The 13,707-nt window shown below is 46.0% G+C and overlaps 1 protein-coding gene across 11 annotated transcripts in view; it reads right to left on the bottom strand.

Annotated features, from left to right (window-relative positions):
• Nucleotides 1-13,707, bottom strand: part of tenm2 (teneurin transmembrane protein 2) — a 311,048-nt gene that overhangs the window by 143,087 nt on the left and 154,254 nt on the right. Inside the window, exon 1 of one of the 11 annotated variants that reach the window (XM_012869904.3) lies at nt 12,320-13,215. The exons of 9 other annotated variants lie outside the window; for them this stretch is intronic. In XM_012869904.3, the coding sequence (XP_012725358.2) occupies nt 12,320-12,392 (73 nt within the window). In that variant the 5' untranslated portion in view covers nt 12,393-13,215. Of the gene's footprint in view, nt 1-12,319; nt 13,216-13,707 lie in introns of those variants that run through there. One more of the 11 variants, XM_036127107.1, reaches the window with a different exon arrangement.

Below are 13,707 nucleotides of genomic sequence, written 5' to 3'. Positions count from 1 at the left end.
GTAAACAACCTGGTCACCAGCCGTTCTCATCCGGAGCAAGTCTGCGGAGAGAACTGCGACAGAACCCAGAGATGGGGATGAGACGAACCAGAGAAACGCCGGAGGGGCATTCCTCCTACCGTCTCCTCTGCCTCTCTTTTTCTATCTGCAATCCCCCGGTTTTCCCCCCCTGCAAGCCACCGTGCATCTGAGTGGGTGAACCACTGCCACGGTCCCATAGCCTCCCGCGAGACTCTACTTCAAACGGACTGGAGAAGCGCCGCGTAGGGTTCACCCATCGGAAGGTGATGTGGATCTGGAGTCGGCATGTGCGTCCGCTGGCACAGAGGCTGCCTATACGGGCTGTGCGTTCTCTCTCGCTTTCATCCCCGTCCTCTGGTGCGTTTGAGTCGGTGGAATTACACGCGCTCGGATTTGAGAAGAATGCCATCAAAGGGGGGCTGGCGAACTGAAGCAGCCACACGCTCAGAGTCACGCATTCACAGACGGGCGTGATTAAACACCTCCGTGATGTCTACAGTATAATGCGCGGCGGCCTCCCCGCTGTGAGAGACATATTAAAAGCAAGATTAGACCAAAAACAATTAGAAAAAGCTGTAGATCCAGACCTTACCCCCCCACCCCACCCCACGGATGTTATGCGTGTGCGTCGCCCATGTGCGGCATTGTCTCCAGCACCTCGTGCGGGCTCTAAACGGGGAGCACGGGCTCCTCTGCTCGCATTGCTCTGATGTCTCATGTTTTATTTAACACTTGGCAATTGTTGATGAGCAAAGAGCAGTGGGGACCTTGAAGCAGTTCGCCGCACTAAATAAAAACCACTTTGAACAGCGAGATGGCAATGACTCAAGCCTCATTATGTTTGAATACGTGGCGTTATGTTTAGTAACAGTGATTTGTGCAGTTAACAATGTTAAGAGCAAAAAAAAAAAAAAAGAAAAGGGAAAAAAAAAAAAAGAGCAAAGGCAGATCTGCCGACATGCACAAGGTGGAGGGATGATATGCTCCTATTGCTGGTTTAGAAAATTTGATACTTTGTGCTTGATCTGGGAAGTAAAGCGCTATTATCCTCCTCTGCCCCGTCCCCATTTGCCGTTCCTACAGTGACTCATGAGTGGAAGAAAAACATAGTGCGCCCCGTTAATAAATGATTAAATGTCTCCATCCTCAGATGCATCGCTTACTGCATGAAATGATGAGAACACTTAGATCATCTTGAGCTAGCTTGTTTGCTCTTTTTGGATCGTCATGGAGGGTTTTTTTTTTTTTACTCCTCCCCGCATTTGGAATAAATTACCAAAGGTCTGAAGTATAAACACTCTGTGAATATATGTCCCTGTGTTAAATAATAATGACGGCTTTATAACAGAATTTCCAAAGCTAATGTTTTTTTTTTTTTTAGGTTTTTCTTCCTACCTGTATTTCTTGGATGTAGATATATAAAACAACCTGATCTTTTCAGATTGGCTACAAGATCCATGGATGGATGGATTAATGGATGGATCCATCCATCCATCCATCCATCCATCCATCCATCCATCCATCCATCCATCCATCCATCCATCCATCCATCCATCCATCCATCCTGCAGCTTCATCTCCTCCACAAGATTAAGTGGCAATCCTACCTGCTGGATAATCCAGCATTACACCCCTAATCCCCTCCACATGTTCTCACACACACACACGCACACACACACACACACACGGTCGGCGCTATTGGAGGACTTGCTCACATCTGGATGCCCGTTTTTATTGAGCCACTGTAAAAGAACGCTACATGCAGCAGGTCTTTTTAACTTCCGACTGTGTTTGTGTGTAATAGAGACACACTGTTACTGTTTCTCCTGCTCCAATGCTCACAGATGGGAAAGGGATGGTTTCAACCACCGGAAAGTCTAAAATAGGCCTGACTAAAAAAAAAAAAGGAGAGAGAGAGAAAAAAAAAGAAGCAAAGATGTTCAAAACCCTTGTCTGAGGCGTGTATGTATGTGTGCCGCTGGTTCGCAGACGGCAGAAGGTGTGAGGAACGAGCGCGGCAGACAATAAAAGCAGTGTGAGCAATAAAGACGGAGCGTCGGCCGCGAAACAAACAGACAGAGCGAAGTGGAGACGCAGCGAGTGTGTGGCGATCTCTGAGCGCCGGTTGTCATTAAGAAGTGGCTCCGGGGTCCAGCCACTTGGCATTGATTTGTTTAAGATCCAGAGCTTAGCCGTCAGCGGGCTCGACATCCCAGAGTCCCCCGTTGGAGGTAAAGACTGTGCACGCCGCTCAGGGGCCTGTCTCTCCGAACATCACAACACAGAACATTTCATTAGGTAGATCCAGAATTATTATATTTTTTTTATAACACCAAGAGGGAACAAAAAAAAACAAAAAAAAAAAACACACCCAGTGTTTTGCCATAACTCCACCCTAAAAAAAAATAAATAAATAAAAAATCTGGCATCCTCCACGTGCATAATGTGCACCTTCAGCTGAAGAGCCACTGAACAGAAGCCGTGGCAAATCAATAGCAATCTACAGTCAGCCTTGGCGATTCTAATGGAACCGTGCGATAGCTGGCATCGGGCCCGCACCGTCCCTCCAAAGACAGCAGAAATCTGAAAAAGCACGGGCGCACGCTGGGGGCAAGGCTTGACAGCCACGAGCGAGGCTTTTCGAAAAGTGTGTAAATATCACACACACTTGTACAGAGAGATAAATGTTCTGTGTGACATTATTTAGGTGATCGATGGGATCATTTCGCTGCCCGACCCCCCCCCCCCCCTCAGCCCTGCTGCATGGCCCATCTCCCCTCATCTCCCCCCTTAAGCACTGGTCATTAGTGACGTACGCACACACACAGGCGTAGACGCGGTTTCCCCTCTATCGCCGCGCCTAAGGCAAGGTCGCAGCACTCCGATTCCCCCAAAGGCGCACCTTCCGTCTGGAGGAGGCAGCTGGAGGAAGTGGCTGTCGAACTCAAAGGGTTTCACGCGCGCAGACACGCGAGCCGAAATAGACGCGTTAAAGCTGTCACCGCTGAGGAAAGGTGCTACTAATTGAGCTGCGACGTTCCAAGTCTTTACAAAGCCTTTAAAGTTTTCAGTTGGAAGATAAAAAAAACAAAAAAAAACAACAAAAAAACGTGGAGAATCTAATGAGTAAATTCCCTTCTGAGCTGTAAATAGGCCTACGCTGTGACTCCGTGCCTAAATGGAAGCCGTGGTGTTTCTCTGGTTTTAATCGACTCCTCCGCGGAAGTGCGAACATTACCTCGGCTTAATTGAGGAAGAAGTGACAAAACATTTTACTTGAACGTGTCACCCAGCTCACAAAATTGATGGACTGCTAATGTATCTTTTTCGGATGAGCCGTTTTAGTGTGTTCATCAAAGTAATTTGAAAGTAATAAAATTGACTCTGGCACACATTACTCTCCGCACGGGGACAAGCTCCGAGTCCTTTGCGTGATTTAAGGTGCGCGTGATTGATAATGATTTTCTTAAAAATAAATGTGACGGCAGAACTTTGGGGGAAAGAACACATAATGAAATGGGCTCAAACTTTATAATGTCACAATTTATGAATAAAGGAGAGAAATACCTCTTTTTACCAGCATATTTTGTTATTTTTTGAGGGTGGGTCACTTCCACATGGCATGAAGTGATTAGATGCGGCCCGGTACGAGATTATCCCCATACCTGTTAGAAATACCACTTGCACAGAAACTTTGAGCAAGAATGTATAACTTTATCTAGTTGCATTCATTCAAAACAGGAGAGCAACAAACATTCCTACTGTTTCACCCATATTGATTATTAAAGTTATCATAATAATTTAAAAAAATCAATCAATTCATTGCCAGGAGACTGGAATTGGTCGCTTCTTCCCTTGCTTACCTCTGATCAGTGATTGGTGGGTCAAATGCCAAAAATATGACTTATTTTCCATATTTATGAAATGGATTAAACGGAGAAGTCAGCCACTTTTGTTTTTAAAAGCATCAACAAAAACATGTTCTTTGATGCACCTCTTTTTGAGTAAAATAAAAAATCTGATCAATGTCAATGGAGGTAGGCTTTAATACACACACAACGATGATCCTGTCATTTCCTGTTGGGTTTAAGCCTGCAGCCTCCATGAATAAACCTGCAGCATATTCTGTTGCTTTACGTGTTTACGTCCTCGGAAAACAACGTACTTGTGTGAGATCCAAACCACACGACGGTTCCGTCTTCAAAGAAAACCTGAATTCTCACGGTGCAAAAAAAAAAGTCTGACCAGTGCATCAATAGTTCTTAGTGTTTGAGCTGGCGAGCAACACCCGAAGCAGATAAAGGGTTGTTTGGCTGATTTCAATCTCAAGGGGATTGGGCACGTGCTGGATTTCTAGGATTTAACAAAAAAAGAATAAGTTCAGCACTGAGGAACAACAATCCAACAATGTTCGAAATACATCATGGCTCATGTGTCAAAGATTAGGACTGGTGATGTGAAAGATGCACGACCGGAAAGGCAGTTTGACTTCAAACAGGTAATTGACCAGTTTTCAGATCAGAACATCGCCTGGGGAGGAACATGATTAGTGCATCTATACTAATAATAATAACAATAATAATAATGTTATACGTAACATTATCGATTGTTTATATATTTATTTTTCAAACACAGATGAAAACTAAAACCTTAAAAAGTCCCGGTGCTTTCTCTCTGCAGCGTGCCTTATCTGCTTGTTACACTCGGGTACAACAAGCAGATATTAACTGGCTAATTAGCTGTGCTGTCTGCTCAGGTGGAGCCTGCGGTCTGCCGTTTAACACGTGCGGCGCTTGTGACGTTTGAGCTTTTGTTCCAGAACGGCGTGACATCAGAGTGACAGGTAGTGCTCCGTCAGGTTTTCCCAGCATGACTTGTGTCTGGGAATCTTCCGGTTCAACCGGACTTTCTGGCAGACGACGGAAAAGCCCGGCAGCCCCCTTTTCAGGGAGCCGACCGGAGGTGCGGCAACAGGATGTGCAGGAGGGTGCTGCCAAAGCCATCCCTGGTCACTCCTCCAACATCTCTGGCCTCTAAATCGGACTTTAAACTGTAGGAGCAGGAATGTTTGAAAACTTTTCGGAGCCGTTATCTTTTGAAAATGTTGGGACACCTTCCAGCCAGAAAGTGGGCCCTACCAAGCTGGCACACTTGGTAGGACAACGACGCGGGTATGGACAAAAAAAAATTTACACAATTTTTTTTTCTTCTCCCACAAAACAACTCTCTTTCTATGTTAATGAAACTATCCTGCTCTTGACCTTTTTGTATAGAGACAGCCAAACAGCTTCTCCGACAGAGAAGCGACTCTCTGAAGTCCCTGACTCACGAGCCGCTGTCCTCGCCGAATCCCTTAAATTCAGATTGGAGGCCCTTTTGCTCGCAGGGCTACGACAGGAAGCAGCCTCCTCTCGCCCTCTTTAACGCTTCTAACGCAGGCGCTCGGAGACGAGCGTTCCGGAGAGGGCAAAGGAAAAGATGCGAGAGGTAGAACAAAAAGAGGAGGTGAGGAGTTCTACGGAGATTGAGCCGGCACTTTGGAGAGAAGGATATTAAAGATGAAGGGATGTGCCTGGAGAGAGGTGGCGGCGGCGGCGGCGGGCGAGGGCCGAGATCGCAGAGGAGTGGGAAACATTAGATAAGATGAGGAATGAAAACGGGGAGCGGTTAGTCGGGTTCTGAGTTTACAAACAGCGGTGTGATGAGTCAATGAGTCACAGTTGTTGCTGCCGCTCCCAGAAGCCATAATGAGCCTGTGCAGATGAGTGATTGCTTCTCCGCAACTAAAACTCCTTTCCAGCAGAAATACAGGGATCAATTTGTCACTTCAGCCCGACTGTATTCGTGACACTTTCATCTGTCTCGTAGTTAGCTGTGGCGTGGATCGATCACTTAGAGCGGCAATGTTGCATAGCTAACAAATGGCCCGACGCTGCATGCTACAAAGCTGCGCTGATTGAGGATATGATGGTTTTTGCGCTTAAAGGGGGGGAAAAAAAAAAAATTAAAAGGTGAACGAGGATGATGAATAACTTTAAGGAGATATCCCTCTTCTGTATTAATATGTGGCGCCAAAACAAGTGAAAGGATTTAAATTAGCAGCGACGTTAGCTTTTCTTTTCTCCCTCTCGCCCCCCCTCTCCTTTTTCTTAATAAATCGGCTTTTTGAAACGAGAGCAGACGAGAGAGGGACGCCGACGCGGCGTCAGGTGCTGATGGGGAGGGATTGTTAGAGATACAGTACGAGGGGAGTGGGATGTGTTGTGGTGTAGGTGACACACATGGCGACGCCGCATGCAGATGGTGCACATGGATGAGCAGCCGGGCTAGTGGAGCATAAAAGCAGCCAGCTCGCCGATCAGACACACAAACACTCAAAAAGGCACGCTGAGAACACCAGTTAGCGTGCCAGCCCTTTACTCACCCAAATCACCACTGTGAAAATTAATACCTCCGTGCAAAAAAAAAAAGAAAGAAAAAAAAAAAGAAACACACAGCCTCTAGAAATCGATAAATGCATTAAATATTTAAACAGGAAAATGCATCTATAAACCGTGGGAGGAAAATCTTTCGCTCTGAGAGAATATTCAATGGATAAAAGAAGAAGAAGAAGAAGAAAAAAAAGCAATTTAATAACACGCTTCTTTTTTTTTTTTATCTCAACAATTTCCCTTTCCTTTTCCGTTTTACTTTTCTTCGAGACTTACTTGCAGCTAGAGATTGAGCCAGCTGACTGCTTTTCCATCAGCGAGTCACACAAGCAAACACATAAGTGCTTACCTGATGAGAGCCGGGATGGATTGAACTCTACAAAACACGGGCCCCCACTACCACCCATTTTCAAACATGCACAAACAAATTGCACGCTGCAGCCGCCCGCCCAGGCGCTGACGGCCGCTCGAACAATAAAATGTGGCACGCTGTGGGGTGGGGTGGGGGGGGGGGGGGACACAGGGGGCTGAAAGCAATCTTCCCACTGACCTTGAGTGGGGAGGACAAAAACGTACGGTGAAGGGAGGAGGAAAGAAAAAAAAAAAAGCCAATGTGAGGGAAAGGAGTGAAATACATAATCTGTCTACCCCAGTGGAAGGGAAACAAATGCTTTCGCTGTGACTTGAGGACGCGTCGCCCTCGAACATCGCCGCTCTCGTACGCACGTTTTTCGGCTTGAGGAAGACAGAGCGCCAAAGTGAAAGTGGAGGAAAAAAAGTCATTTCCTTAAAGAAGGTGGGAAACAGAGAGGAAGAGATAAAGAAAATGATTCAACATGTCCCAATCACGCTTTTTTTGACCGATATACACTTCTAAAGTCCTTTGAGATCCAACCATTGTTTTTTTATTATTATGGTTTTAAAACATAAAAATGATCAATGTGCTGCAAGATTTTGATAGAATTAGCAACTTTAAATCCAACAGGATGAGAAGGGATGGCACGATTTAATGCAAAAAATCGCAAAACATCGTACACTCGCAACCTCCCTTTTTTTCCTTACCTTCCATGTTAAACAGAGCAAACAATAAAAACTAAACTCTTTATATATTTATACCTAAAGTATGCTGTGATCGCCGCAACCAAAGTCAAATTTCTTAACTGTGCACACAGTCATGGCCAAATAAAGCTACTTCTGATTCAGAGCTCTTAGTTTTGATGCACATGCCGATTATTTAACTAAGCTGGTCCATTCCTCAAAAAACCCGCCATATCCATCTTTGCTTCTGTCCTCGGAATGGAGATCTAAGTCCAAGATGGCTGGACACTCCTTTTTTTTTTTAATGATCGTGGAAAAAAAAGATGTTGCTTTTAAAAATGATCCTTTAATACAGCCACGCAACAAAGAATAATGTGTAATGCTGATAAGCGTTCCATAGAAACACTGTGGTGAAAATGTAAGTAAGTGTGATACTTTCACTATTCAGGTATAATCTGTGGGGTCAGCGCATCAGTTGTTCCTGTGGTCCATTTCTGCGAGCATGCCATCAAATATCCTTTCTGCTTGAAAAAATAAAATAAAATATGATATACGACGATAAAGACAGAATGTATCAATTCTGACGCGAAGAAGAAAAAAAATCCGGGTGAAAAGCTTTTTTTTTTGGTTTGTTTTATTTCTCTCATCACAGTTTAAAGTTCGATTAATCTATGCATACAGATCAACAAAAAAACAAAACCCAAACACACAACAACAACAACAACAAAAAAAGCCCAGTATTCAGTATTACGCATGCGGCTCACGATCAGAGCCCTTTAAGGGTAAGGTGGCCTTTTCTGTTGTCTCGCTGATTGATTTGTGCACATCTAAAGACAATAGTGGGAAGAGTAAGTTACAGGTGAAAACAAAATCCGAGCGGAGACAGATGGTCGGCGTGAGGACGGGGAATGGGGGGGGGGGGGGGGGTGACTGCTTGTGACCAGTGTTTTTAGATGACTGTCATTGCTCACTTTTGAGTCAGCTTCACTGAGGCAAAGTCTTAATGACTCAAGGCCCAGAACTCTGCATAATCAAGCTGTGCATATGTGTGTGTCCATGTGTGTGTGTGTGTGTGTGTGTGTGCAGATACAAGCCACCAGTCTTGTAACAGAGAACTTTATTACCATCTGTTCCCGCACATGCTTATTTGTTTAGCCATGACACGCACGTCGTCTTCAATCGCATGCTATTTTTACTTTTTTGCCCTCTCTCGGAGCCTTTTCCAACTGACTCCCCCCCCCCCCACCACCTCGTTTGTTTCTCTCCTCCACCTCTGCCACGCTCCCTGCATAGATGGAGTAGGGGAGAAAGGAAAAAAAAAAATATCCCGGACCATTATCTCAGCTGCTTCCTAACTGCCTCGATATGCAATCGCGCTCCAGCCATGTTAATCAAAGCTTATGCGTGCATGTCAGACTGTGAAAGCTGTGTTCGCGTGCTCGGAAGTGCCCTTTTTTGTGTGTGTTTCTCAGTACCTGCGGAGGCCATTAGGTGGAGCTGGTGTCTGAGTGAGTGAAAGGGAGAGAAGCAGGGCAGACAGTTGAGTGGCTTACGCTTCTTCAGCCTGTTTTCCTTCTTTTTCGTGGCCTAACCAAACATTTGTGGGAGAGAGAGCAGCGCTTAACGGTAGATTTTTTGCTTTGCTAGAAAAAAAAAGAAAAGGAAATTGAACTTGTACCTCCTTTTTTTCCCATTTCAGTTCCATACCTTGGAAGATTTGAGGAAGAAAGTGTAATTTTCATGCAGTGTAGCGTACACTTCGAGACGCGCAACCTGCTATGACACTATTAATAAAACTTTATCTGTAAAGGTAGTCACACAGGTCCTCATTTACAAGAGAGACAAGTATATCTCTACCTTAATGTAGTAATGCATCAGTAGTGTTTAGTTACTGAGAAATGAAATTAGTTAGGCTGAGATATGCTGAAAATTCAATGTTCTATGAGATGATCTTGAGCCAAACATTTCTCTAGAACATCAGCAAGGTGCTCTGTGAAGATTGAGCTTTTTAACGTGCACAGGAGTAACTTTCTCTTTGTTTTTATATACCATATCTCCTTTGCTCTGGATTTATGCAACAGCTTCTAGTTGTTTTCTGAACCCTTTTAACTGCCAGGATATTCATTAAGCGAATTGGTGCTTCTACCTTTGCTAAAAATAACTTTTCTACATTTTAGGTTTTAGGTCTAGTCCCACAGGAATCATCAGAATCGTTTAAAAGCCTTTGTGCTTTTTTTTATGTTTACCTGCGTTCGCATATTTTATGCAAGACGCACCAATGAATAATCGCTTCAATATCTTTTACCAATTTGTTTTTTTTTTTACATCACAGTTATTGTTTCAGGAAACCTTTGAAACCTTTGAAAGTCCTAAAACTTAGCCACTATTTAAAGACCTTGAGCAAACAAACAGCTTTTACTCCCAGTCCCTCTTCATAGATAGTTTATACATGAAAACAGAAGTATTTTTGACAAGTGTGTTCATTGATGCAAATCTCTACGTTGATCGGATTTTCTTAAACGATGCTGCCCATCGCAGTTAAATGTTGCGCCGCGGGTTTCTGTGAAAAAACAAAACCCCAGCGTGCTCTCGGTTGTGATCAACGTGGTTAATTCTCTCCTTGTTGTTTGTTGGATCTGAACTATAGGGCGAAGAGCTAACGAGAAGCGGCAAAGCCACTGCGTATCACTTGTCGTTTCCCTACTTACTTTGACTTTTTAGGTCTGGTGTCAACGTGAATCGGAGAGGACTGACAGGGCATGAAATTCATCCCGACACCATTCATAAACCGACAGACCGAGCTCAGATTTGCGAACAAACACCCAGACGCACTCGCACCTGTGCTTCCACAGATCCTGTTGGCAGTCTTTTTTTTTTCTCTTTTTTTTTTTTTTCCTTCTTCTTTTTTTTTTTTTTTTGGAGGAAAAATGGGACGGCAGCCTGGAGGAAGGGCAGGTGTCCACAGATGGAACGCTCTTTGCCTCTCTCTTTCTCTGTCACAGATGGACCCGATCACACCTATTTCTCTCTTGCATACCCCGTGGCTGCACAACCAGTGACTGAATGTGTGTGTGTGTGTGTGTGTGTGTGTGTGTGTGTGTGTGTGGAGCGCTGACTTTATTTAGGCGCAAAAGGTGAACCTTCTGAATCGGCCTCTGTGCACGCAAACGTCTTTAGCCTGCAGCCTCTGTGTTAAACGTGTGAAGCACCGAGGACACGTCGACCTTCTATCAGTCTGATCCAGTGGAAGTACATCTCGGGGGGGTGACTCCTCATCTTCGCACCCCACGTTCTTCATCGAATACCTCAAAGCCTTAACAGCGTTTCACTTTCCGCATCTTGGATGACAGCTGAGCCACGTGGCGAGGTGGCCCGCGGAGAGAACCTGCCTGTCTCTGACGGCGGGGGGGTCCGACTAGCCGGTGGGACCACCCAATCTGTAGAGCAGGAAGCAAACCGCCGATCTGTCATCTGTCATCATAAGCCCACCAGTCAGTACCCTCCTAATTAGTAGCCATGGAAACCATAGCTAATTCCACAGTCTGCCATGCCAATCACGTCCTTGTCTGTGGCGGCAATCAGAAAAGGCGCATTTATCCACCGCTGGGCCAGATCCCTGTAATAGACGTGTGCATAAGCGTGTTTGTGCGTTAGTGGGCGCCTTTGTATGCGTGTGAGCTTGTCAAATCCCTGCTTTTTCATTCCTGAAACAATGTCTTTCTTTCTTTAAAAAAAAAAAAAAAAAAAAAAAAAAAAAAAAAAAAACACACCCTTTGCTTGTATGGCTTTGTAAATTTGTGTTTGTTAAGACTGCAGGCAGATGTGTCAGAGCTGGGAGAGGGGTGTGTGCCACGTTGTGATTGTCTGTGGGAAATGTTTGATTAGCTTGTCGAGTACTAGCAATCCCCCCCCTCACACCCACAAAGCAATCAAACAGCACACACACACACACGCGCACACACACACAGATATGTTGTAGACACACTTAACCTTTTTTCCCTCCGAGGTCAGGCTGCTCTGTAAAACAACACAATCACACTAAATACGAGCCCCGCTGTTCCCAGATAAGCGGCACCCATCGCACACAGAGTCACCAACGCGTCCTGCTGAATTTTAAATGAAATCGACATCTAATCTGAGAAAAACTTAATCAAATAATCAGCCTTGAATCAGAAAGTCAAATACGCAGAGATTACCTTGTAAATATTGAAGCCCCCCTCTCGCACGTGATTAAATGACGTATTGACGCGAAGCCGAGCAGAGACGTGCGGCTCCCGTCCAGTAACCCCCCCCACCCCCCCACCCCCCCACCCCCCAACAGCATCAAGCCCGCCCGTCAGTCACTGCAACCGTCAATCGGAGCGTGGTCACCGGAGACCCACAGACACACACTCACGCCACCGTGCCGACTTGAAATCAATGACCAGAAAAAAAAGGAATAGGGGAAAGAAAGAAAAAAAATGACTCGGTGAGAACAGCTTGCGCTGGCATTCACAGATTCCAATCATAACTTCAAGGGCACATCAAAGCCGCGTTCTATTCAGATGTATGCCGTTTGATCCCCAACCTACACACACACACGCGCGCGCGCTCTCTCTCTCACTTCCACACACGCACGCACGCACGCACGCACGAGCCACCATATGCGAATGTAACCTACATTACAGCAAGGCACTCCAATGAAACATTTATAAGTTGAGGGCGAACAAAAGGGGTGAGTTAGCCCACCGCAGGAGAAGGGACGGGGTTTGAGTGAAGTTGTGTCCTCCTCAGCCGGCTGCACGGACCGGATGGGTCGGGGGTGACAAAGGATAGTCTGGAGGGACTCACCTGTCTCGTGCGAGAGGGTTTTGGCTCTCCCCGTGTTGCCTGCGTGATGCATCGCTCCGTACTTGTCGCCCATCGTCGTGAACCCTCTGCCCTTGTCTCCTCTCCTCCACAAAACTCCACTCCTTTTTTCCCCCGTGAGAGTGCTTGTTTCTTGACGCTCAATCTTTTTAATTTTTTTTGCGCCTTGTTTTCTCCCGCGCGACAGAGTTTCTCTTTCGTCCTTCTTTCCCCCACTCCGTCCGCTCTTCACTGTGGCACAATCCGCCGGCCGAGCGCGTGAGGAGAGACCCACTCTCCTGCCGCACACGTGTAAGCTGTTGCACTGCGGAGATGCACGCCTCGCACCAAAACACACATGGGCAGGGAGGACCAAAAAAAAAAAAGAAAAAAAAACACAGAAAAAAAAAGGATGGGAGATGAGCGTAATGCCCGCTGATCCTTTTTCCAGGAGACTGCAGGTCTTTCCGTCACCTTTTTCCTCTGCAGCGCGAGCTCCTTTTTTTTTTTTTTGTTTGCCGCTTGATCTGTCACAAATCGGGGGGTCAGCTCAGGCGCGAGGCAACGGGCATAGGAGGAAAAAAGAGAGTGAGAGCGCCTTTCAGCCGGTGGCAGGCAGAGCGCAAGACGAGGAGAGATGCGGCTCCATCCTCCATCTGCCCACAGCTGAGACTGAGAGCAGACTCAACACACACACACACAAACACACACACACACACACCCGCTCTCGCTCTTTCTTAACTCCCTTACTCTCTCTCTCTCGCTCTCTCTCTCTCTCTCTCCCGTTTCCTTCTCCCTCCCAGCAGCGTCGCACCACCGAGATGGGGAGGAAGGGATGACGGTGGAGGACCAGCGAACGAAGCAGGGAAAGAGAAGAGAAATGGGGGTAGAGGGTGAGACAGCAAAAGAGGGAGAAGAAAGGAGGAGGAGGAGGAGGAGGTGGAGGAAGAGGAGGAGGTGGCAACGAGGGCGGGAATGCACGATGGAGCTCACAAAGCGCAAGAGAGTGAAACAGTGACAGGAACGTCGAAATGTGACAAAGCAGAGAGAAGCAAAAAAAAAAAAAAGATGAAGAAGAAGAATGGAAAAGCAGATAGAAAGAAGATGATGATGCGGTGGGATGAGAGAAAGAGGCGACGTGGAAGGGAGGAGAGAGGCTAAGGTTAAAGGGGGGAGAGAGAAAAAAAAAGGCGAGGCGGCGAAGCAAAGGTGCAAAAGCAGGAGTCAGGAGGGGCAGAGGACACTGCGGCGATGAAGCCAGGAACATGTCAGCTCTCACACGGACATGCTCAACATCCGTGCGGTGTGATGATGACACACAACCTAAGCAATGTGCAGACAAGTCTGGCTAAAAATTCTATTTTCTTTTATTATTATAATTATTATTTTTA

The sequence above is a fragment of the Fundulus heteroclitus genome, chromosome 23 (assembly GCF_011125445.2).
Source record: "Fundulus heteroclitus isolate FHET01 chromosome 23, MU-UCD_Fhet_4.1, whole genome shotgun sequence".
NCBI classification, from domain to species: Eukaryota; Metazoa; Chordata; class Actinopteri; order Cyprinodontiformes; family Fundulidae; genus Fundulus; species Fundulus heteroclitus.
This window is presented reverse-complemented; position numbering and strand designations above follow the sequence as displayed.